At 36.8% G+C, this 25,102-nt stretch overlaps 5 protein-coding genes across 7 annotated transcripts; all 5 read left to right on the top strand.

The window, feature by feature from the left end:
- The first annotated feature begins 134 nt into the window (after positions 1–134).
- On the top strand, positions 135–5,772 carry LOC116024559 (protein FAR1-RELATED SEQUENCE 3). 3 transcript variants are annotated; one of them, XM_031265473.1, is made up of 6 exons: positions 135–393; positions 1,337–3,648; positions 3,772–3,861; positions 4,196–4,342; positions 4,932–5,042; positions 5,317–5,772. In XM_031265473.1, the coding sequence occupies exons 2-6, from the start codon at positions 1,441–1,443 to the stop codon at positions 5,359–5,361; spliced, it is 2,601 nt and encodes an 866-aa protein (XP_031121333.1). In that variant the 5' UTR covers positions 135–393; positions 1,337–1,440; the 3' UTR covers positions 5,362–5,772. The 3 variants fall into 3 exon arrangements, with proteins under 3 accessions (XP_031121333.1, XP_031121332.1, XP_031121331.1); XM_031265472.1 differs by having other exon boundaries at positions 142–393; positions 1,329–3,648; positions 4,926–5,042; XM_031265471.1 differs by having other exon boundaries at positions 143–393; positions 4,926–5,042.
- Positions 5,773–6,360: 588 nt separating this feature from the next.
- Positions 6,361–9,000, top strand: LOC116024560 (60S ribosomal protein L30-like). Its single transcript, XM_031265474.1, has 5 exons — positions 6,361–6,516; positions 6,610–6,715; positions 8,334–8,435; positions 8,561–8,629; positions 8,729–9,000. Exons 1-5 carry the CDS (start codon positions 6,496–6,498, stop codon positions 8,767–8,769), a joined length of 339 nt encoding a protein of 112 aa, XP_031121334.1. The 5' UTR covers positions 6,361–6,495; the 3' UTR covers positions 8,770–9,000.
- A 702-nt stretch (positions 9,001–9,702) lies between these two features.
- On the top strand, positions 9,703–12,311 carry LOC116024652. The gene is made up of 3 exons (XM_031265603.1): positions 9,703–10,026; positions 11,202–11,529; positions 11,890–12,311. Exons 1-3 carry the CDS (start codon positions 9,870–9,872, stop codon positions 12,098–12,100), a joined length of 696 nt encoding a protein of 231 aa, XP_031121463.1. The 5' UTR covers positions 9,703–9,869; the 3' UTR covers positions 12,101–12,311.
- Positions 12,312–13,938: 1,627 nt separating this feature from the next.
- LOC116025626 (nitrate regulatory gene2 protein-like) lies at positions 13,939–18,615 on the top strand. Its single transcript, XM_031266927.1, has 6 exons — positions 13,939–14,253; positions 15,329–16,480; positions 16,683–16,754; positions 16,864–17,078; positions 17,201–17,424; positions 17,598–18,615. Exons 2-6 carry the CDS (start codon positions 15,448–15,450, stop codon positions 18,313–18,315), a joined length of 2,262 nt encoding a protein of 753 aa, XP_031122787.1. The 5' UTR covers positions 13,939–14,253; positions 15,329–15,447; the 3' UTR covers positions 18,316–18,615.
- Positions 18,616–21,518: 2,903 nt separating this feature from the next.
- Positions 21,519–24,543, top strand: LOC116025103 (ETHYLENE INSENSITIVE 3-like 1 protein). Its single transcript, XM_031266193.1, has 2 exons — positions 21,519–21,711; positions 22,256–24,543. Exon 2 carries the CDS (start codon positions 22,356–22,358, stop codon positions 24,105–24,107), a length of 1,752 nt encoding a protein of 583 aa, XP_031122053.1. The 5' UTR covers positions 21,519–21,711; positions 22,256–22,355; the 3' UTR covers positions 24,108–24,543.
- Positions 24,544–25,102: the final 559 nt, after the last annotated feature.

Raw genomic sequence — 25,102 nt, 5'->3', positions numbered from 1 at the left:
AAAAAAGAACCTAAGAATTATTAAAAGGCGTTTGGATATCCATGGAAAGAGCAAGTGAGACGCAACAAAGATGCATTGAAATGGGACCCACACACGTAAAGTACAAGTTGGTTTCCCTCAGACTCACGTCGCCGTCCGTTCGGGATCTGACGGCCAGGAATCTGCGTCCACTTGGGGTTATTGGGCATCTACGCGACACCCACTCACTTCTCTCTCCCTTTCTCTCTCTTCCCGCTTTCCTTCTCCTTCTCCGCCACACTGCAAAAACTTCTCCGGTGCCCTAACACCGCAACCGCCGGAAACGACGTCGTCTCGCTGGTTGAAACCCGAAAGCTTCGGACTCCAGTCTCCAATACACAATTCTGCTCTCCTCCAATCCAGGGCCGATTCCAGGTCTCTTTCTCTCTCGAATACGTAAACGTACATATACGTATTACTTTTGTGGTGTATATACGTGTACATATATGCGCATGTTTGCGTGTGGCATAGAGCTAAGTGCTTCCGAATTTCCGTTATTGAATTTTGGAAGTAGAAGAGCTTTTGAACTGGGAAACTAGGCTCTAGTATTCCTGAACTTGTTATTTTGTGAATTACGATGTTAAAATTTGGTAATCATGGTGTTTTATTTAGATTATTTTTTGAATTAGAAGAATTGGTGAACCTATGCTGTTTATGTATCTCAGTAAGACACTTGAAAGTAAAACAGAGCGGACAATTGGCCAGTTGTGGAGAGCATCAATCAATAATGTAGTAGAACTTGGTTCATACTGTTTATTTCATTGCTCTTTGGTCTATATGGAGCATGCATAAAAAAGTCAAATGATTGAGGAAAACAGCAGGTTATATAATATGATGGGCCAAAACTCGGAGTGCAGGGCGAGCCCTTAACTCCTAATTGTTTAATGGAAGTGAGGTGTATGATGGCTCATGAGTATAACTTTTATTTGAGTTTGCTGCACTAGGGCCGCACGTTGCTATGTGAGCATGGCTGTCCGTATTATTATCGGAGGAAGGCAGACATACTTGAAATTAAAGGAATGTACTTGATAAAGACTTAAAGAGTGTACCCCTTCAGATTGTTTGACCAATTTGTTTTTAACTGACCCTTTCCATATATACTTAAAATATTTAATTTTCTATATTTAGTGTAAATTTAAAAAAAGGCATGACGATTCATTACATATTAATTTATCTCATTAATTTCGAGTTTCAACCAACCAGAAATGCAGAAATGTAAAATTCTCCATCTTTATGCATAATCTGACTAGGTTGCATAAGACGTGATGTAGAAGAATGTTAAAGAAACTATTGTACTGAAAACTTGATAGTTATGCAGGGTTTGCTTTGGGTATGGATGATCTCCTCGAGGAGGTGCAGCAGAGTCCTACATAGTGTCTATTTCTATGTAATGTTTTCCTAAAGTGGTTATCTTATCTCAATATGGATGTTGAAGTGATTGATGTGGAAGAAGGAAACATGGGCCAGCATGACGGTGTAACAGATGACGGAGATGATGAACTCAGTGAGAGCTCCACTCAGGATGTGAATAGGGCAGTCGAACCACATCTGGGAATGGAATTCCATTCTGAAGATGCAGCTAAGACTTTCTATGATGAGTACAGTAAGCGAATGGGCTTTAGAATTCGTGTTAGCCATTTTGGTCGATTAAAGGCAGATGTGAGTTCTACTTTCAGGGATTTCTTGTGTGCCAGGGATGGTTTGAAAAAAAGAACAAGAACCGGGGAAACCTGTGGTGCTATGCTTAGAATAGAGCTAAAGGGTAAAAACAAATGGGTTGTAACAAAATTTCTGAGGGATCACAACCATTCCATTGAGAGTCCCAATAATGTGCATTACCTTAGGCATACTGCTATGACAACAAAGGTTGCCACTGAAAACAGCCTGGCAGGTCTCGTTCCTAGTGGTGTTATGTATGTTTCAGTGGATGGGAGTCATGCTCCCATAGAGATGAATCATGGAGTGAAGAATTGTCGCACTGCAGATTCAGATCGATTAACTAAGAACACTACAACTCTAATTTATGCTCCCAAACAGTACAATCAGAGAAGAACACTGGGGAGAGATGCTCATAGCCTTCTTGATTATTTCAAGAAAATGCAGGCTGAGAATCCTGGATTTTACTATGCAATACAACTTGATGAGGATAATCGCATGGCTAATGTATTTTGGGCTGATTCAAGGTCGAGAAATGCATATAGTCATTTTGGTGATGCTGTCACATTGGATACAACATACCGAGTGAAGCAATGCAAAGTGCCATTTGCTCCATTCACAGGAGTGAACCATCATGGTCAATTGATTTTGTTTGGCTGTGCTTTACTTCTAGATGAATCTGAGGCTACATTTGTTTGGCTATTTAAGACATTTCTTGCTGCCATGAACAACCATGCCCCCATCTCAATAACTACCGACCAGGACAGGGCCATACAATCTGCAGTAGCTCAAGTATTTCCTGAAACATGCCATTGTATAAACAAATGGGATGTATTAAGACAAGGACAAGAGAAAATGGCTCCTGTATGCATTATGCACCCTAATTTCCAGGTCGAACTATATAATTGTATAAATATGACTGAGACTGTTGAGGAATTTGAATTATGCTGGGATTCAATCCTTCGAAAATATGACCTTCAGAAGAACGATTGGCTACATTCAATATATAATGTACGCCAACGGTGGGCTCCTGTTTATTTTCGTGCTTCTTTCTTTGCAGCCATTGCTTCCAATCAGGGATCAGAGAGCTCATTCTTTGACGGCTATGTGAAACAACAAACCACCTTGCCTATATTCATTCGGCAGTATGAAGCAGCTTTAGAAAATTCATTTGAAAAGGAAATAGAGTCTGATTTTGAAACAACATGTACCACTCCAGTGCTGAGGACACCATCGCCGATGGAGAAACAGGCAGCTAATTTATATACAAGATGGATTTTCGCAAAATTTCAAGTAGAACTAGTGGAAACATTTGTCTACACTGCAAATATGATTGATGGAGATGGGACTGTTAGCATGTACAGAGTTGCAAAATTTGAAGATGACAGCAAAGCCTACATTGTCTCATTGAATTGCTCTGATATGAAAGCAAAATGTAGTTGCCAGATGTTTGAATATTCTGGTATCCTTTGTAGGCACATACTGACAGTTTTTACCGTGACAAACGTACTAACATTGCCATCTCACTACATCTTGAAGCGGTGGACAAGAAATGCAAAAAGTGTTGTTGGATCAGATGAATGTGGAGAACGACATAGTAATGAATCAATGGCAGCTCGATACAATACCCTATGCAGGGAAGCCATAAGGTATGCAGAAGAAGGGGCTTTAGCTCCAGAAACATACAATGTGGCTGTGAGTGCTCTTAAAGAAGCAAAGAAGAAGGTTTCTGCTGCAAAGAAAAATGTTGCTAGAGTCATACCTCCCAATTCACAGGCCAGTGGTGTTTATGATGATCGGAGGTCATCCGGTTCTACTCCGGATATGAACCCTATACTGTGGCCTTGCCAAGATGAAATGATGAAACGCTTTAATCTCAATGTTAGCGTTCCCACTAAATCTGTCACTGATCTCAACATTCCTCGCATGGCCCCTGTTTCCGTTCACCGTGATGATGGTCACACGGATAACATGGTAATCACATTTCTTCTATTTGTTTCTGGCTTTCTGCCTTCTTCTTTTTAACTTTGTTTCATAATAAATACAGTGAAGGAAATTTAAATTCCTCTGTTGGATTCTTTGGTTTTTTATTTAAAGGTGAGCCTTCCTTGTCTTAAGTCAATGACTTGGGTGATGGAGAACAAAAGTTCAACACCTGCAAATAGAGTAGCTGTTATCAATCTCAAGGTGTGTGTAATCCATATCTCCGCATAATTTGGCTGTTAGTGATTATTTATGATTGAGCTTGCTTTTAGTTTTTAGTAACCCTCTTATTTTGTGCTGTCCTTGGTATTTTTGTGATATGTGCTGAAATGTTGAAGGGGGATCTATTAGATTTTCACTATTGCTTAAAGCCTTCATAATTATATTCTTTTGACCCTCTTTATGTCCAAGGAGCTTTTGGTGACTGTTCTATTTCAGCTTCAATAACTATCTTGTAATCCTTTACTGCTATTTTTGTAGTGTACTTTTGGTTGCTTCTGAAAAGCCTATTGCTGATGTTTACAATTTCTGCTTATAGTTGCAAGATTATAGCAGGTCTACTCCACAAGAATCAGAGGTTAAGTTTCAACTGTCCAAGGTCACTCTGGAGCCCATGTTGAAATCTATGGCTTATATCAGTGAGCAGCTCTCTACTGCCAATAGGGTTGCTGTCATCAATTTGAAGGTATACAGAAGAAAAAACATGCATTTCCTTTTCAAACTCTCAAATCTGCTACAACATGATGGTGAATTATCATGAATTTCTTCTTTATGTTATATTATGTACCCATATGCTGAAGTGTTTGGCTACAAGTAACATTAAAAGTAAAAATTATTGCTAAGTGAACATAGTGGAATTATACTATAGTTGACTATGGAAAACATCTACTGAAGACTTGAACTACAAATGTAGATTGAAAAGTTGTAATATAAAGTGTTTATTCATGAAGGTATTGCACCCTTGATCTTATAAATTTCAAAGTGGAATTATTTGTTTTGGCTCTCAAGAACAGTTAGCCTTCTAAATATCAACCCTCCATCAATAATTTGCTGACTTGGTGCTTTCTTTTGAACATGTTGCGAATGTAATTGGAAATGAAGTTGACTAATGAGAACAAACACTTGTCTTGCTGAAACAGCTGATACTTCGATGCACTTAATTGCATGTTAATTACTCTGTCCTTAAAAATTAAAATACACTGGTTATGATGTTTTGGTCATTCATAGACCAAAAAACTTGTTTTTTGGCCATAATTTTCTATTTTCAGCTTCAGGACACAGAAACAACTTCAGGAGAATCAGAGGTGAAATTTCAGGTGTCAAGAGATACTTTAGGTGCAATGTTGAGGTCCATGGCTTATATCCGTGAGCAGCTCTCGAATACAGTATGTTTCCTCAACTACGAAAAATGTTTATCTGTGCTGTTCTGTGAAACACGAAGACCTGTTAATTTGAAGGCATTTGTTTGCTTTCCTGTATATGGAATCATTCTTTCTTCCCCACTCCTTTAGTATTACTTTGATTTTAATAGTACTGATAGTATAGTTGCTACATTGCTCTTTAATTGTTGACGCTTGGCAACATAGGCAGATTTACAGACACCTCTCGTGTAGTCATACTATTCACAACTTGACGAGCCTAATCCACATACTTTTGCAGGTTGAACCCCAAGTTGAGACTCCAAGTAAGAAACAAAGGAAGTAGAGATCGCATCTTCTTATTCACATTCAGGCCACGTGACAACAACCACATCTCGAAGTGGAACAGATGGCTGTTGTCTTGTTAAATACTTGCTCCATATACAGTGAGGTTAAGTAGTCTAAGCTTTCTGTGTAGCTACTGGTAGGTTAGTTCCTCTTTGCTTCTGTTTTTTGGTCTCCATTTATATGCTCTTCTCTTCACATTTTGTACATGTAATTTTTGAAAGCTAAGAATGGAAGATCAGGTCTTTTCTTATGTATGAGGCTGATCATTCTAACACTAAATTACTTAGTGAAATGTGTATCTTTTAGGGCTCAAATTATTCTACGAACTCGGTCCACCTTGTAATGTGGACCTATACACAATTTACATACTAAATGTTCACAATTACCTTTTAAAATTTTACAATTTGTATATTACGAGCACACAATGTTAATATATATGTAATTGATTATCTTGTTTTGTATTCACAAGTTCCTTTCAAATACTGCAGTAAATTCTAATACTAAAAATACACAATTTAATCTTTTTAAAATTTAGTACAGATGTTATATGTTTTGACTTAGAAACACAATTTACATTCAGGTTTACACAATTTCAATGCTAAAAACACACAATTCAATGTCGTTTAGGACCAGGGTCCACCCAAACCCTAGTCCATGATATAACAACTCCCTCGTTGCCTAGTATCTTGAAGAGACAATGAGAGTGACTGGCAGACGAGACTGTTGAACCGGTAAAAAAAATTGTTTTGAACAATTTTATAAATTTCAGTGTTTTAAAGCAATAAGTTATTGTTTATTAATCAAACATTCATATTGGTTATTTGACTTCACCAAGTTAAATAGCTAACAGTGATCAAACAAGTCAAAATTGGTTGATAAGATATCTTATTAACTAGGGCCATGTATTAAAAAAAATAATAATAATACACTTGCAGGAGAATGGCCTTTAAACGATAAGCCCAACAAGAAACTACAGGCCCACAAGTCACATGCCGTCTTCCTTCACAAAACCCTATAATGGCTTGCTATATAGCCGAAGCCACTCCTCCGTTTCAAGGTTCCCTCGCCGCTGCCTAAGACGCTTCCGCTTCGAATCGCATCTGCTTCCGGCCCTCCGAGCTAAAGCACAGCCATGGTTGCCGCCAAGAAGACCGTAAGTTTCTCTCACTTCAGTGTGTGCTAGTATGTATATATCAGATTTAAGAAATGGATGAAATGATTTCTGGTTTCGTGTGATGATTTGCAGAAGAAGACTCATGAGAGCATTAACAATAGGCTGGCTCTGGTCATGAAGAGTGGGAAGTACACTTTGGGATACAAGACCGTCCTCAAGTCCCTCAGAAGCTCGAAAGGTTTTCATATTTCTTTTTGCATGAATTTAATGTTATTTGGTGTTGCTGCGATTTTGGACTTAGTGTTATGTTTTTAAAAATTAGTCACTTGTACGTACTTGTTGATTGTATGGTTTCTCTGGAGCATTGAGTATTTTCACTATCTAAAATGTCAAAGTACAAGCATCTGTAGATTGTTCTAGCATTTGATATTAGTAGTCTGTGGAATTGATAGCTAAAGCTTTGAATTGGAACACTGAAGTATGTCTAGATCACTAGTTAAGTCTAATTAGTGATGTTAGAGCAAAATTTTCTCCCCTGTTCAGTTTAAATATATAAAGCCATAAAATAAGGGGGCGTTTGGTTCATGGAATATTAGATTACCCTAGTTAATAGGATTACCTCCACGGAGGTAATGTGAGATTTTGGGAATGTAAGATTACCTCATGTGTTTGGTGATGTGTTTGGTTTGGATTGTGGAATATAATATTACCTTGTTTGGTTAAGGGTTATATTTTAGGTTATATGGGTAAATTTACCATAATACCCTCAATAATATATATATATATATATATATATTTATTTATTTATTTGCATGTGTGTGTATTTATTTATTTATATGTATATGTGAATGTATATCAATGCGTAAATATTAAAAAACTAAATATATAAATATACACACATATATATTTGATTATATAAATATATATTTATTTCATTATTATTATTATTATTATTATATATAAGGATAAGGATTAGTTAACAAGGGCAAAGTTGGAATAGTTCAAGGTAATCTAAGATTACCTAAGAAAATGGGGGTAATCACATTACCTTGAAACATTACCGCCACATCAGCTTTAAGGTAATATAACATTACGAGGTAATCTCATAACCTGAACCAAACAAGGTAATATAACATTACCAGACTCAGATTACCAAGGTAATGTAAGATTACCTGAACCAAACTCCCCCTAAGTGTGTAGATTGGATGGTGTATAGAGGACACCAAAGATTTTTAATTTGGAAATCCTTAACTATAAGGTGAAAACTTAGGGTGTTTTGGATTAAGCTTAGCCAAACATGCTTTGCCACGAAGAGCTATGTAGATGTATGTGGTGGTGGATCCTTGTACTAGGAGTGCATTTATGAGAATCGAAAGAGAGTTTTATGTCATTCTCCTTTGCTATTGAAGTATGGGGTATTTAGAGTGGGCAAAATATTGGAATTTGTCTTAGCTTAACTGAAAAATTCCTTTAAGTTTTACCTCTTGGTTCCCACTTTAAAAGCCTTTGGAATTGTTTGCTTCACACTATCTTGCACTATTTGGTTTACACACACGGTCGACTTATGACCTGTAATTTCTATTGTGGCAAAAATAATTTGCTGCAACAATGGAATTTATTGGCACAATAGGTGACTTGATTGATATTTTTTTTTCTCCATTGCATTGCACTTGAAAAGTTGTCGTATGTTTCTTCTGTATACAAACACAAATGTGTATATATTTCTTCATTATTATTTTGTAGTATTTGATACAGTGGGGATCCATAGTCATGGCAATTAGTGTAATCTAGTGAAGTTTCTGAAACCTATGAACTTAACTCTTCTGTTTTCTGTATCTTATTGTTTTTTTCCTCAGGGAAATTAATTATAATTTCCAACAACTGCCCTCCTCTTAGGAAGTCTGAGATAGAGTACTATGCCATGTTGGCGAAGGTTGGCGTTCACCACTACAACGGAAGTAAGTCCACCGGATGTCTACATTTAGCTTCAAGATCTAATGTATATTGCATATGATGATTAAATATTTTTTCAATTTGAAAATGGATTATTAACTGTATGCTTGATCAATTATTGTTGGTTCAGACAATGTTGATTTGGGAACTGCATGCGGTAAATATTTCAGAGTGTGTTGCCTCAGCATTATCGACCCTGGTAGGCCTATGTTTACTAAAAGCTGGAATTTGCAACGAGCAGAGTAGAGTACCTAACGTGTATTGCTAACTTATTTGTTTCTATATATGTGCATTGCAGGGGATTCTGACATTATCAAGAGCATGCCAAGCGAGCAGTAAGATGGCACTCAATGGTCGGTTGCCGTAATCTTAATGTGATATTTCTTAATTTCACCAGAAACTGAGATTGTCATTCTAATTTTTGTTCTACTATGTTAGTGTGTAGTTTATACAAACCATTTTATGCGAATGCTTAGAAGGTTTTGGATGTTTGTCTCATCTATGAATTATGTTTTTGTGTCTATGTAATGAAGTTGGCTTTTCTTGTTTATTCCCAAGTTTTGCATACAACTCTTGGCTATGTTTGAAATCCCTTCTATTGATGTGAAGCTATCCATACATGATACATCTTTTCATTTTAATTAATTCAAATTCATGTTAATGTGATCAATTAATGTGCCCTGAAAGGAGTGGATTTGAGAGTTTAATTCTTGTTAATTCAAAATCATGTTGTATAGGTTTTTTTTTAGTGCAACACCATCACTTTCAGATAGTGTGTGGTTGTGGAGTTTCTCATCTCCTAAAATTCTATATTTGTAAACTTGCACATTAAGACTATTAAGTAAACAATTATTATATAGTGTGATGATATTTTTGTTATCATTCTAAATGAGTGGTCATAGAATCAAACAGATACGGAATACTATTTTGTAAACAAAATACTATTTTGTAAATAATCATTGAACATTTTAAAAACATCTTACATAATAATTTTGTAAACAATCATTGAACATTTTAAAAAATCTTACATAATCTTTTGTATAATTACAAGGTTGAATCTCGTTGGCACAAGAAATGCCTCACTTTGAGAAGTTATTATCTCCTGTAATAAACTGAGCTGCACATGTGAACAATTACAGTTTAATTTGATTCACGAATTGCATAGGTAGATTTTTTATTTTAAACCTTTGGTTAAACCGAACCAGCCAACCAGGGCCACCCGAGTTAGGTTGGTAATTAGATAAACTTTTATATATGGTATATATACTGTGAGGATTAAATACGAGATTTTGGCATGAGAAATGATCTCTTTAATTTCTCACGAATTTAAATTTGCAAATTGCTAATCGAAGGATTTGCCTTCCCAATTTGTTGCAATTCAATCCCACTTCCTCAATCCTCTTTCTCAGCTCTCAATTTTAAGGTATATAGGGACAGAAATGGAGAGCGGAGGAGGTTTCACCGCCGGAGATCTGTCCACCATCGGCGGCATCGCCACCGTCTCGTTGCTGCATTCCTTCATTCCTACCCACTGGCTGCCGTTCTCCATCGTCGGCCGCGCTCAGAAATGGACTCTCTCCCGTACCCTCATCGTCAGTTAGTATCCACCTCCATACACGCTTTTTTTTATTTTTCTTCTAAATTTTAATGCATTTTTTGTTTTCATGTAAGTTTACGGTTCAGATCTGCGTGGCTGCGTCAATTTGCTTGCTCAAATGTTTAGTGGAAATTTGTCATATTTGTTTGCTTGTTTTTTCTCCAAAATTTATATTTATATGGTAAATAAATACAGATGAGATTAGATTGCGTAGTTTGGAATACAGATCAAATCTAGAGCAAACTAGACCATTGTTTTTTTGTTATGTTGAAGAACTTCGATTTGGTTTGTGAGCCCTGTTACATGCTCAGGTTTCTGGCAATGCATTTATGTGTGTCAAGTCATGAGCAGATTTGAGCTTTTTACTAGAAAATTTTCAAATGCTGAGGGACTATGATTGTTTTCGTGTGTGATTTCAGAGGAACTGCTTTAATATTAACATGGTATCCATATTCTGCCTTCTCTTTACACGTAACTTAAAGTTTTAATGTTTCTTTTGCCTGTTGTTATACTAATGCAAAAGTTATCCATTAGGGAAGAATTTCATGCTAACATCTTTGCGTCGATCCATCTTTATTTTATGAGCGTATTTAGGTGTTTGGTTCGCCTCAGCAGTGCATAATTGGTTAACTTTCTAGCTTTTAATGGTGGAAGTTTTTGCTATCTTACAGTTACTATCCTTCGTAACATTAGACTATCTTGATCAGTTGTAGACAACACCAGAGCTAACCTTGCTCTAGCTGATATCTATTAGGTTTTCATCAAAAGGAATGAGTTCTGTGTATTTCATATTAATAGTCAAATGCCACATTCTGTGTTTAAATCTTTGACAACATAATCCATCATATATGTGCAATCTGTATTTAAATGTTCAGCAAGATAATCCACCAATCCGCAAATCAAATTTCTTATTTGCTTTGATGGCAACTGAATTTTCAATGTCTTTGAGGAACACGATGCTATGGAGTATTCATTCTAGAGTTTGAGTTCGTTTTTGACTTTTTGTTCTAATGTTCTCTTTATTTATGCCTGATTTTTTGAGCCAAAGACTGGTAGCCTCCAACACAGAGATCTTAAACCTCAAAAGAGTTTTATAAATGAAGTTCAGTTTCATTGAATATTTCTTTCTACTTATTAGTTGTAATGATAATGGTGACTCCATCTTTTATTACAGCTGCACTCGGGGCAGTTTTGCACGTATTGTCAACTTCACTTCTTGGCATAACTGCAATCACCATATCTAACACTATTGCTGGGGAGGAAACTGTGCATAAACTTGCTTCTTTGTTGCTCATATTTCTTGGTGGAAGTTACATCATCTTGTATCTCACTGGAAAGGGTGGTCATAGCCATTCACACAACCAACCCATGGAAAAAATGGCTGTGGCTGGGCTTGTTCTTGTGCCTGCTTTGTCTCCTTGTGCAACCACTCTGCCTGTATTTCTCGCTGTTGGAAATTCATCTTCCATGATGGTGCTTGCCATAATAGTTCTTCTATTCAGGTATGTCATTACCTCATTGATTTCGTTTTCTTTTTGTTCATGATTTGTCAATCTTTAAGAGTAGTTTTTGATACTGCAAAATGTATCTTATCGTTGAATGACAATCAGGCTCAAGAGACTGTCAAGAATAGATATTTGTGGTTCAAACTCTCTAATGCAATATATCAAAGATTTTATGACTTCACAAATACACGCGCCATGTAAATTGATAGCGTATATGTATTCTGAGAACATTATGACTAGATTAGGATTTATAGTCTGTTTTTCTTGGCTTTATCATGAATTTTCCTATAGTCCCTCTGTGCACTTGTTTGAGATCTGAAAACTTCTGAAGCTCATGAATGCTATTTGAATGTTCAGCACCATAACAGTAATGACCTCGCTGGTGGCACTCTCATTTTACGGTGCAAGTCAGCTCAAGTTCCATTGGGTGGAGCGCTATGACAAGCTCCTCGTAGGTTCGGTTCTATGCTTGGTTGGAATCTTAACGCTCATATTCCACGATCACGATCATGATGGAGAAGCCGGTTCGGCTGGAGACCATCTACACAGAAAAATAATTGCACTGTGAGGTTTAAGTCAACATCCTCTTCTTGCTGAGTGTTAAGAATTAGTGTACATTTGAACCTTAAGTAATGGAAAGTTCATTGTAAAATTTTTGTTCATTGTACTATTAATGAGCATCCATATCTGTTCAACTATGTAGGGTTAGCAGCATGCTACTTGTGTACAATATCAATCTAACACAAAACCAATCAATTCAGCTATTCCATATTCATGAAGTAATTGTCTCGAAAGGATTGACCGAGTGGGTGAAACATAATTCTCATACTTAAATATTCACGAGTTTGATTATTGTCAATACCCCTTCGGTCGAATCTGTCACACAATGTCTTTTAGTGCGGTTTACCTTTTATGCTTATTTGCAGGTTATTACACAAGCAGAGTTTACTTGTACATACCTTCGAGTAGTATTGGTAAGTTTTCATCGCCAATGGTGTTGAAAACCTCGCCAATGGTGTTGAAAACCTAAAATGTGTTTAGGGGATATATTGAAGTCGAAATTGTGATTATAATATATATTTTTACATGATTTTATTATTTCAAATGTAGCAGATTAAGTTAAATATTTTTACATAGTCTAATAATGGATTTAACCAATGAAAAAGTGAAGACTCCTTAACTAATAATGCTAATACATCCCTGCTTTCAAAAAGCAGAATCATTGTCAGCATTTTGTCCATTGTCCAAAAAAAAAAATGCTACCACTCTTTTAGAAGGAATACATTTTGTTTAAATTAGTCTTTTAATCAATAATTATCTAATTTGGTTAGTCAATTTATTAAACACGTCACCTCAAATGAAATTCATTTTGTTTAGAGAATTAGTAGTATTCTTTAAAAAGAAAAAATTGCTTTCAGATGAAAAGCAAATTTCTATTCAGGAGGATTGAGTTGTCGTAAAAAGTCATTATATTGTGAATCATGGTTTATATTGTAACTTATAAGATAAATTATTGATAAATATTTCTTTTTAATATATTAAACGTTCATTTTAATGTATTAAATATTTATTTTTGACAGAGTTCTATAGTATTATTAAAAATATATTTTCAGTATATTACAAATGTGATTGTGGGTTTAATGATTGGTGTAAAAGTTGAGACAAATATGACACGACTATTTGTCCATATTTTCTTTGTTGTATCGCATCACATGAAATTGATGATCATGGTACAACACCATGTGCAATTCACCAATTGTTTAAAACAAGAAACAGTAAACTATTTTACTTTTTTGCGGGGAAATTAATGATGGTTAATTTAACTATTTTATTTGTGAAGATTAAAACATTATTTATTTGTACTGAGTAAACCTCACACATGTGTAATAACTTACAAATTATATTAATAAAAAAGATAAAATGTATCAAAAAGATTTTGTGTGGCTAATTCAATCGAGACGGTGTTGATAACTTAATTTAACTGAATTAAATTCGAGCTGAAACAAAATTGAACTCTAATACTAAATCGAATGGTTTAATTTTTTAAAATCAAAGCTGAAATTGGAAAAAATTGAACTGAAGCCCGAACCGCCCACCCCATTGATAAGTTATATATTAATTAATTATATAATATTTTAACCTTTGTCTTGGATCTTAAATTAGAGATGTGGTATGGTATAAAAGCTAACTTTTTGGTGGATTTATGATGATTATATTCCTAATTCCTAATGCAAAATCTTCAAGAACACAACACCAATTAAACAAACACAGTAGTAAAGAAGTAAATGAAATTGGAATTTTTGATAGTGAAAGTGAAAAGATGATCGAGATTTCATCCAAAGAAGTGAAAGAACGGTTACACTAGCGATCGTTGAGTTGGTAAAGTGGAACTTTAGGTGGCCGGAGTGGGGCCCGGGCAGTCCAACACCGACTTCTTTGTCTTCCTCCTCAGAATAGTATACACTGCAAACGCCTTTTGCTATATTCTTCTGCATGGATGGATGGATGGATTTGGTTCTCCATTCTCTCTCCTCTATCTGTCTCTCTTTAAACACTACACATGTATGGGGGCACACCCAAATCTGTAAAGACTAAAGAATCTCTCTAGAAAAAGATAAATATTCTGGCTAGCTGGGTCTCACTATCTGGGAGGGGAAGGGGGGCTCTTCCTCTCTGAATTCCAAGATTTTGCTCCATTTTCACTTTTCTTGAATCCATCAGGTACTGCTTCCATTACCCAGATTTTTTTTTGGGGTAATCTTTTGGTGGTTAGTGTTCTTTTTGTTCTTCTTTTTGTGTGCTGATTTGCTTAAAGTTTGTAGCTTTTTGTGTTGGATTTGAGCTGATCTTGATTTCCTGTTCAAAAATTGCATCTTTTTAACCTTAAAAGTCTGGGTATTGGCCTTCTGTTTTCTGGGTAGTTCCCTCATTTTTGTGATGGGTTTGGAATGAAGCTCAGTTCTTGGTTGATGGTTAATTCTACTCACATTTTGTATGGTGAAAATGTGATGGGTTTTACTGGGCATTGTGTTTTTATGTGGTTGTTTAGGAATTAAGAGCTAGAATTGGATGTGAATCTTCATAGGATTTGTCTCAAGACTTGAGTTTCTAGGTTTAGTTGTTGTGAAGGATTGCTGTTTTCCCAGCCTTGATTCAATTTGTCTGCTCTGTTGAGCAACCTTTGTGGTCATTTTCTGAGGATTTGTGTTCTGATAAACATCCTATGGACAATACACTTGGAAATCAAATTTCTGGCTTAGGTTGTCTTTGCTGCAGATGGATTGAGGTTAAAAGAAAATTGCAAAGCTGTTCTAATTACTTTCCATGTTTATGATGCCCATTTGAGATTCTTTAGGAATCCTCGTTAAGTTGTGCACTGGGTAAACCTCGCTTTGTGACCGTAGCCCTATAGCTGGCTGGCTCAAATCAAGAAGGCTAATAGGCCATTCCCGTTGGGAGTTGAACTTGTAACCTTGTGGTTACTAAGTTAATAGCCTGACCAATTTGGCTGGGTTACCCTAATTGTGTACTTTTTTCCTTCACCGTATGGAGGCCGGGAATGGCAATTAGCATTGAACAAAGAATCAAATTTCTATTTCCTTATATGATCAAGCTAACTTTAATTGAATAATATGCCCTTTTTCCATTTTATTCTGGCTCTCGTTCCATTTCAGCATATTGCGATTCTAACATGCCAAATGGAGCCTTGCCTTTTGATTATTGTTCTTTGTGATTTAGCGTGAGATTGTTACTAAATATTGCTTCCATTATGTTTATTGCATTGGTTTTTGTTCAGGATCCAATTGGTAATACATTGATGATCTTTGGGTGTTTGAATTGCAACGGGAGTGGTTTATATTGTGAAGAAGTTGCTGTTCAGTTACATGACCGAGTAGTCCTTTTCGGGGTTGTTTAATGGGGGGTGTGAGTTCTAAAATCGAAGAAGATAAGGCGTTACAGCTCTGTCGTGAGCGGAAAAAGTACGTTCGACAAGCACTCGATGGGAGGTGTTTTTTAGCAGCTACTCATATTGCTTACATAGAGGCGTTGAAAATCGCTGGAACTGATTTAAGAAAGTTTGTTGAACCCGAAGCTTCGATCTATACTTCGACCAATGTTATACCTCAGCCACTTGCATTACCCGGGGGAAAGTCTCCTTCCCAGTTCTCGTTCTCTTCCCCTTCTATCTCACAACGTGTGGATGCATCTCAGAATATATTCCCGTCCCCTTCACCTCCCACCTCTGCAAGATTCCATGCAAATCACATGAAGTTTAGAGGTACGTTTTCGAGGAAAGTTGAAGAAATCCCCGTTGTCCCGGTTACTGTATCCGTTACTTCCAACAACCCTCAGAGCCCCGGGAAGCCTGAAGCATCACTATCAGAAACTCCTCCCGTCTCGTTAGAAGCTCCAGAATGGGACTTTTTTGGTCTTGATCATGGTCATGCATCTGGCAATCATTTTTCCCCGAAAGAAACGAGAGAGAATGCAACTGAGACTGGACATTACGGGGAGAATCACGGGGCCTCTCTGTTGGAAGATGAAGAACAGAATTTTTCCTCCCCTAGAATGGTTGAGTCTCACGAGTCAGACGATGAATTTGACGAGCCTCCTACAGAAACATTGGTTCGAAGCTTCGAAAATGTTAATAGGACAACGGAAAATGCTGCCAGTGAGGTGTCAGAAGCCCATTCTTTGAAAGGGGAGAGCAATTTGCCTAATCTGTCACCGTTAAGACGTCAATCTTCGGGAGTAGTAGGGAATGGTGTGACAACAACACCGGGAAGAGAAAACAATATCGAAAATAAGGTTGCTCCAAAGGACTTCCTTTCCAGCATGAAAGATATCGAGCTCCTCTTCATTAAGGCCTCAGATTCTGGACGAGAAGTACCCCGGATGCTGGAAGCAAATAAATTCCATTTTCGTCCAATTTTCCCCGGGAGAGAAAGTACTCCATCCCCTCCTTTATCTCTCCTCACATTCATTAAAGGAATTAAATTTATCACCAGATAGATATGATCTTCAGTAAAAGAAGTGTGAACTAACTAACAGATCCAATGTTACCTTTTTTTCCTAATCTTTTCTTGGCAATTTATTACTTTCCAAGCTTGAGAAACCGTTTAATGAAAGGTATTATTATATCTTCGCAGGTGGTTTAATATCAAAAACATTGTTAAAATCTTGTTTCTCTTGCAGTGAAGATCCTAGCCAAGTTCCCGAAGGTGGGCCACCTCTTAATTTTCTATTACTTGTAGCATTTCTTCGTGCCTCGAGCTATGAAGTGTCTTAACTTTTGATATACTTCACCGAATTCTTTTATTCGCTTTTCAGAACCTCCTCATGCCTCTGTTAAGTATCTGACTTGGCACCGGACCACATCATCACGTTCTTCATCATCCAGAAATCCACTTGGTGTGAACTCAGCAGACGATGCTGAAGATATCTCGAACAACCTTTTTGATAACTTCTGTATGAATTCGGGGAGTCATGCTTCGACCTTAGATCGGCTGTTTGCTTGGGAGAAGAAGCTTTATGACGAAGTTAAGGTATATGTTGATCATATATGCTCGAGAATCGAGAATTCGAGAATTCGAGATGCACTTGTTTACTAGTATATCTACATAAGAGCTTCGTTTGTTGTTTCTAAATATAAATTTCTTGATTTAAGGCTTGTGAGATGGTCAGAAGTATATATGATTCGAGGCGCAAGGTGCTTAGACAGCTAGAATCGAAGGGAGAAAGTTCACGAAAGATTGATAAAGTACGGGCTGTGGTGAAGGATCTGCACTCGAGAATTGGCGTTGCCATCCACAGAATCAACTCCATCTCGAGGAAAATCGAGGAATTGAGAGACAAAGAACTTCAACCTCAGCTGGAGGAATTGATTGAAGGGTATGCCTCCTCGTTTACTTAATCAGTCATTAAACTTTATCTCGAATATATGATGTAAGATATCTTCATTGGATAGATAAACTAGACCTTGATTTTATATGCTGTCTTATTTGGATCTTCAGATTTTAGAACTCGAGGTTTTCTGTTAGGGTTTTGAAGTCGATTTTATGCAGATTAAGGAGAATGTGGGAAACGATGCTCGATTGCCACAAACTTCAGCTCCACGTTGTATCGATAGCGCATTCCCCCGGGAACATCAAGGTCTCGATAAATTCAGATTCACACCGGCAGACTATCATCAACCTTGAAAACGAGCTGATTTCGCTATCCTCGAGCTTTATGAAGTGGATAGGAGCTCAGAAAACGTACGTGGAAGCGATTAATACGTGGCTCTTGAAGTGTGTATTTTTTGAAGATAAATCTTCCAAGAAGAAAAGGAGTCTGCTAATACCTGCCCGAAAAGCTGTCGGTCCACCCATATATGTCATCTGTAGTGTCTGGATGGACATGTTCGAGTCTTTACCTACGAAAGACGTGGTTGATGCCACGAAGAGCTTAGCAGCTGAAGTCACTCGTTTCTTGCCCCGCCACGAGAAAAATCAAGCCAAGGGTGCTAACCCTCCCCATCACGAGAATGGCGGTGATCCAGGCATCACGCCATCACGAGAAGATGCCTCGGGGGACTTCATTGCAGGTTATGATCGTTTCCAAACGAGCTTGGCTACTTTCCTTGCTCAGCTAACCAATTTTGCAGAGTCTTCCGTTAAAATGTTCACTCATCTCCAGAAGGCCACACAAGACCATAAAAGCCTCTATGCTCGAGCGAAAGTCATGAGCCACGAGAACAGCATTCCTTCTCACGAGAACCATGAAATGGCGTCGAATGCTTAAAAAAAACCAGACTGCACAGATACAGGAACAGCGAATTGAACCATCATTATGTCGTTTTGTATAAAGGCGGGAATAAAAAGAGGTAAACTTATATATCTCGAGCTTTTACATCACTGCTTGAGTGAAGATATGAAATAATGGAGCTCAGTATAGTCATATATATTATGTTTTAGGCATAGTTAAACTTGTAAAAGGAGATATAGATAGTGATGAAGAGATTATATAGTCTATTGTGGGGAAGTGTATTTGTTGTATATACTCATCTTAAATCTATCTTTTGGTTCCTTTAATCCAAATTCAGTCTGAGTCGTACTTATGAAGTTTGACTTTTACTAGTGAGAATGTTTTGCCTAGTGCTCTTTAACCGTGCATAGGGATGTTAACGAACCGAATATGAACTAACGGAGATTGTTCGTGTTCGTTTGTTAAGATTTTTGGAGTGTTCGTGCTCGTGTTTGTTTGTTAAGTATTCATTAGTTTTCGTTAACGTTTGCGAACACGTTCACGAACGTTCTCATTTCAGTTATCCAAAATGCCCTCATATTTATATCCTTATGGGCTCTATCAATCATGGGAAGATAAGGTCCAAAATGCTCCAAATTCATATATTTCCAAAAAATATATATATTAAATAAGCCCATAGGCCTACTTTGGCCCAAAAAGTTTGGGTTGGGTTTGACCCATTTTGGCATTTTCCCACACGTTTTAATTGTTTTAATTATTTTATTTTATGTTTTTATTATTATTTGTATTTGACCATTTGCGGTCCCATTCTACACGACGATAGAGTATTTGAGTTTGGTTTTACGATAACTAATAAAAATATAATTTTGACTAGTATTTTTTAAATATACTTTTTAAGTAAATGCTGAATAATAATTCTTGAGACAAATATATGTCTATTTTAGAAAATGTTGACCATATTATTTTTGCATATCTTGTCATTCTTGTGTCAACATTCGAAAAATAAATACTACAAAATATTATTATTATTATTGTTATTATTATTATTATTATACCCTTTTAACACACATTATTGAAAATGTGAAAATTTTCATAGATAAAAATCATAAAATAGTAAATGTATACTCCATCTTCTTTTTTTTTTTTTTTTTAAACTTTTATCTTAAGATATGTATTTATATTTATATAAAAGCTAACAACCGATTTTTTTATTTTTATGTTTTTTTTGAAATGGTCATAATTATGAAAACTTTAAAACAATTCCTCTAACAAAACTATCATTATCATATAATAGGACAATAGCACAAAATGTATTTGAACAATTCCCTCCTTGGCCCCTCCCCCAATCCCACACCCTCTTAGATAAGAAGACATTATTAATTTCATATTCATCGCCACCCTGTGCCCTCCAACTTCATTTCTAGTCACAATCACCAAGTTGAACCATCAACCAGTCTCAATATTAGGTCATTAAAGTAACATTTTTTTTTTAAAACCTTCTTTAATTTCATCAAAATGTAAAGAATCCAACACATCATTAAAACTTTTTTTTTTTTTTTTTAATGAAGTGATATTGTAGTCACTTTCTATGATAATATAATTAGTCTTTATTTATTTAACAGTTGGGTATAGCGTGAGGTCATGTTATCTTATTTCATACATTTTTTAAAAAAACAAAGATGTAACATTTTTCTATAGGTTAACATACACTAAAAAGTATTGATGCGTAAATATGATCGTTCTCACAAATACGTACAAATAATAGATTAAATCGTTTATATATAACCTTAGATCGTTTGTTGTTTGCTCTAAGTTTTGGAGCTCGAGAAATAGAGACAGTGGGTTAGACGATCTCGAGTTAGATATAGATGTATGGAAGATACCAAAACTCTCTCATTCAAACAATTAATGCGGTACTTGTAGGAGGCTAAAGGGAACACATGCGGGTCCCTCGCCATGTGTGACATGTGGAGACCATGCACAAGGGAATTTAAGGTTGGAGGATTTGTTCATTCCTCCACGTGTACTGAGGTTCCTGACGCCCTCATTCCTGGTGCGATCGAGTTTGACCTCGTGACCACCATTAATTCATTGCTTAATTAATCCTAACAAACCTTCTTTCTTTACAAAATATAATTTTGTACATCTTCCATCATTATTGTTAGTCATAAGTACATGCGTACATTTTGGTAGGATTACCTTAATAAGTAAAACGTTGTCTAACATGAATGTATTTACCAGCTTTTAATGATGTCATATTACTGGTACATGCATTAATTTGACGATCCATATAAGATTGGCATTTTATAACAATGAATTAATTAAGGTGATTTTGGGAAAATAGAAAAGATATTTTGAGCAATTAGAGAAAATAGATTTTAAAATCAATTATTAAGTAAGAATATATGTGTTTGGTATGAAAATTAAAATACTTTTGCTTATTATTTCTTCCTTTTTTTTTCTATATATTTTTACTAATTTTATTTTTCTTGAGGAATTATCGTTCGTTAAGCCTTAACGTCTTATATCCTAATTATAGAACATTCAAACAATATCATGTATACTATTATTACACACTTAATAAAATTAAAACTACGTATTTCATGATAATAAGTACATATGTAATTGCATTTAAAACAATTTTATTTTAAATTTCACTTTGTTAAACGGTAATTTTATTAATAAAAGATTATTAACCAACGAAAGAATTACATTTTTCGTCCTTAAATTCTAAAATAATTGTAGATTTTGTCTCTAAGTGTTAATCATATTCACTTTTTGTCCCCTAAATTATTATTGATGTTGCACTTTTCGTTCATTTATTAATAAAACATTATGTTCAAAATTTTCAATTTTAATATAATTCAGAGACGAAAAGTTAGTACGAAAGGACAAAAAGTGCAATGTTAATAACTTAGGTACGAAAAGTGAGCATGACCAATACTCATATGAATTCTACCATTATCCTATAATTTAGGGACGAAAAGTGCAATTTTCATTTACCTACATATGATTCGTGACAAATATAGTACTATTACTTATTCAACAAATTTTGAACGTTAGTAATATTATTGGAAAAATTTTAAACATGAGTAATAATTAAGATTCGATATTTCGAAGATACAGAGTTACGGACCGTAAATTTTTGCACACTTAGATTATTTCCATTTTGTTTACATTTTCTTTTGCTATTTATGAGAGAGTCTGAGGTAATAAACAAGCATCATCATCAGTACTAGTGTTACATCCATTTCTCTGAACCTTCTTTCATGTGTGTCCCTTTCTCTCTCTCTCTCTCTCTCTATCCTCTGAAGTCTAGAGAGTCAATTATTCTCAAGGAGAGAAGAGTTGAACAGAGTGTTGGAAGAGAGAAAAATCCCAGAAACCTCTGAAGAAAAACTTCTGGATAGCTTCTAGTACAAAGTTTTTCTTGTAATTGTCTTTTCCTTTTTCCATGATCAAAGCTGAGATCTTTTTGTGTTATTGTTTATGTCTTTCAGTTTGTTCTTGGCGGTTTGGGGTTGGGGTTGGGGGGTTTCATCAAACCCAGAGTGTTTAAATTATTAATCTTTAAGATTTGTGGGCATATCTGTGCTGTTTTTAATGTCAAGATTTCACCTTTGGCTTCATTGAATTTATTGTTTTGGCTTTCTTTTTTTTCAAACTTCAATTGTGATTTGTCTGCTTAATTCAAACACCAGAAGAAACTTGTGGTTTTGTTCTGTTCTAATGCATCTGGGTTCAAGTTTTTCCCCCCTTTTTTCTATGAATTCTGGGAAATTTGGAGTTCTTTTGATGGGGTGGGGTTCAATCACAGATTTTATGATTGTATAAAGCAGTAAAGCTACCTTTTTCTGTGTCTGATTTTGGTTGAATTCTAGTATCTGGTGTGATCTTCATTGTTTTCTTTTCAATTCAACTATGGTTTAATTTATGTATCCTTTTGTGATTAATAAACTGAATTTTGGTTTTTTAGGTGGGAGGAATTGTCTGATAACAAGATTAGGCACTGAATTTGGAGAATTCCCAATTCCCAATTGTGTTTCTTGGATTTAGAGGCTGCTGGGATTGTGAAGATGATGATGTTTGATGATATGGGGTTCTGCAATGATCTTGATTCCTTCCTGGCTCCTGTGAATGAGCCAGCTGATATAGTTGCTCCTCGGCCCGAGGCCGAGCAGGAGGATGATTATAGTGATGATGAAATGGATGTGGAGGAGCTAGAGAGGAGGATGTGGAGGGACAAGATGAAGCTGAAACGCTTGAAAGAGATGAACAAGAGTAAGGAGGGGGATGGAGCTAAGCAGAGGCAATCTCAAGAGCAGGCTAGGAGGAAGAAGATGTCTAGGGCTCAGGATGGGATATTGAAGTACATGTTGAAGATGATGGAGGTGTGTAAGGCTCAGGGGTTTGTGTATGGGATTATCCCTGAGAAAGGGAAGCCGGTGAGCGGGGCGTCTGATAATCTGAGGGAGTGGTGGAAGGATAAGGTGAGGTTTGATCGGAATGGGCCGGCTGCAATAGCCAAGTACCAAGTGGATCATGCTATCCCGGGGGGGAGGAACGAGAGCGAGGGGAATCCGGTTGGGGCTACCCCTCACACCTTGCAGGAGCTTCAGGACACCACGCTTGGCTCGTTGCTGTCAGCGTTGATGCAGCATTGCGATCCCCCTCAGAGACGGTTTCCTTTGGAGAAAGGCGTTCCCCCGCCTTGGTGGCCTAGTGGGAATGAGGAGTGGTGGCCTCAATTGGGGCTGCATAAGGACCAATCCCCTCCGCCTTACAAGAAGCCACACGATCTGAAAAAGGCGTGGAAGGTTGGTGTCCTCACCGCTGTCATCAAGCATATATCCCCCGATATCTCCAAGATTCGGAAGCTTGTAAGGCAGTCCAAGTGCTTGCAAGACAAGATGACAGCCAAGGAAAGTGCTACTTGGCTTGCCATTGTTAACCAAGAGGAAGCCTTGGCTCGAGAGCTTTACCCCGATAGATGCCCCCCGTTATCCTCAACTGCTGGGGCGGGGAGTGGAATGTTTTCTGTGAACGATAGCAGTGAGTATGATGTTGAAGGGGTCGATAATGATCCCGAGTTCGATGTTCAAGAGCAAAAACCAAACAACATCAATTTGTTGAGTATGGGTGTTGAGATGTTCAACAACGGGCTAACGGATTCAATCAAGGACGATGTAATCACCCGGTTGGATTTCTCGAGGAAGAGGAAGCCTATGGATGAACTGCCCATTTTGTTGGATCATAGGATCTATACTTGTGAGTTTGTTCATTGCCCTCACAGAGAGCTTGGCCTAGGGTTTGAGGACAGATTGGCTAGAGACAATCATCAGTTAACTTGCCCTTACAGAAACTCTGCTCAATTCGGGGTTTCAAACTTCCACATGAATGAAGTCAAGCCAGTGGTGTTTACCCAACAATTCGTGCAGCCGAAGGCTGCTACTGTTACTGCTACTACTACTGCTATTACTGCTACTGCTCCACCCGTCAATCCAAGCCCGTCTTCCTTCAATCTTCCGGGACTTGGTGTTCCAGAAGACGGGCAAAGGATGATCAACGATCTCATGTCGTTCTACGACACTAACATCCAGGGGAGCAACATTTCCTCGAGTCGCCCCATGTTCACATCGGGAGACCAGTTCGAGCAGCCCAAGGCGGCTCTGAACTCCCCATTCAATTCCCCCTTCAACGTCGTCACCTCCACCGAGACACTCCCCTTCATGTTTGGCCCTCCCTTCAACCTCCCATCCTCCGATTACTCCGAAGCCTTACTCGGCATTCCACCCCTGCCAAAGAAACACATCCACACCTGGTACTAGGTTGTCTGCCTCACCTCACCGCTCTATGGACCGAGTACTTAAAAGTCGAAACCATGCCATCATCTGCCATTTTCAGGTCCAAAAATACTCACACCTATGTTTCCATTTCCCATATAGTTATAGCAAGCCAAAGGGTTATATTGCATGGAGAATATATATAATTCTCTCTTAGATTTGCAGTGATCCTTAAACTTATAGGTCTTTAATAAGTTCTATTTTTGATCTTCCATATAGAAGCTTTTATTATCATAATTATTATGTGTAATCTGTCAAGCAAGCAAAGGCCACTGCAAAATATGCAGTCTATATTTTGTGTCTTCAATTTGCTCCATATTGGTTCCTGCAGGCTAGCTTGTACCATATGCCTTTGTTATGTATTCTATCTTTTTATAAGTGGTTGGTTATGTTTGGATATGATGTTAAATCTGTTCTGATCTTCTGAATCTTTCCTTTCAGTTTGATGCATTTAATTTCATGCATGAAATCTTAGTAGCCCCCGTGTTGTCTCATGGTAAAAATATGAAATTAATTGCCCTTTAATCGAGTTGTCTCATGGTAAAAATATGAAATTAACTACCCTTTTAATCGAGTTGTCTCATGGTAAAAATCTGAAATTAGCTGTCCTCTAATCGAGTTCAGTATTAAATTTACCTACAACTTTTACGAGTAACATTGCCCAATTTATTGAACTTTGATAATTGACAGTGATCGAGAAAAGAAGTAAAATTTGAATCAGTGATTGAGAAACATGGTAAGAACATAAAAAGCTAGTATTAAAAGGAAGTGATCGGAAATTAATTACAATGATAATATGCTTTGCATACTAGGAATATTCTTAGGTAGGATGAATTAGATAATGCCCCTTTCATTAATTTGATAATAACTACATAAAAGCCATCTCAAAGGATGGCAGTTGATTGTCTCTTTATGAAGGAAAGAAATCTTGGTACTATATTTGCTATGTCCCACTCTTTTAGGATGGTTCATTGCATTGT

The sequence above is a fragment of the Ipomoea triloba genome, chromosome 7 (assembly GCF_003576645.1).
Source record: "Ipomoea triloba cultivar NCNSP0323 chromosome 7, ASM357664v1".
NCBI lineage: Eukaryota > Viridiplantae > Streptophyta > Magnoliopsida > Solanales > Convolvulaceae > Ipomoea > Ipomoea triloba.
This window is presented reverse-complemented; position numbering and strand designations above follow the sequence as displayed.

Coding starts and splice junctions, on each gene's coding strand:
- LOC116025103 (XM_031266193.1), top strand. CDS start 22,356: ATGATGATGTTTGATGATATGGGGTTCTGCAATGATCTTGATTCCTTC.
- LOC116024559 (XM_031265472.1), top strand. CDS start 1,441: ATGGATGTTGAAGTGATTGATGTGGAAGAAGGAAACATGGGCCAGCAT. Junction 3,649..3,771: donor ATGGTCACACGGATAACATG/GTAATCACATTT, acceptor TTTTATTTAAAG/GTGAGCCTTCCTTGTCTTAA. Junction 3,862..4,195: donor TAGCTGTTATCAATCTCAAG/GTGTGTGTAATC, acceptor TTCTGCTTATAG/TTGCAAGATTATAGCAGGTC.
- LOC116025626 (XM_031266927.1), top strand. CDS start 15,448: ATGGGGGGTGTGAGTTCTAAAATCGAAGAAGATAAGGCGTTACAGCTC. Junction 16,481..16,682: donor AATTTTCCCCGGGAGAGAAA/GTACTCCATCCC, acceptor ATATCTTCGCAG/GTGGTTTAATATCAAAAACA. Junction 17,425..17,597: donor CTGGAGGAATTGATTGAAGG/GTATGCCTCCTC, acceptor GATTTTATGCAG/ATTAAGGAGAATGTGGGAAA.
- LOC116024560 (XM_031265474.1), top strand. CDS start 6,496: ATGGTTGCCGCCAAGAAGACC. Junction 6,517..6,609: donor TGGTTGCCGCCAAGAAGACC/GTAAGTTTCTCT, acceptor GATGATTTGCAG/AAGAAGACTCATGAGAGCAT. Junction 8,630..8,728: donor CCTCAGCATTATCGACCCTG/GTAGGCCTATGT, acceptor TGTGCATTGCAG/GGGATTCTGACATTATCAAG.
- LOC116024652 (XM_031265603.1), top strand. CDS start 9,870: ATGGAGAGCGGAGGAGGTTTCACCGCCGGAGATCTGTCCACCATCGGC. Junction 10,027..11,201: donor CTCCCGTACCCTCATCGTCA/GTTAGTATCCAC, acceptor CTTTTATTACAG/CTGCACTCGGGGCAGTTTTG. Junction 11,530..11,889: donor ATAATAGTTCTTCTATTCAG/GTATGTCATTAC, acceptor TTGAATGTTCAG/CACCATAACAGTAATGACCT.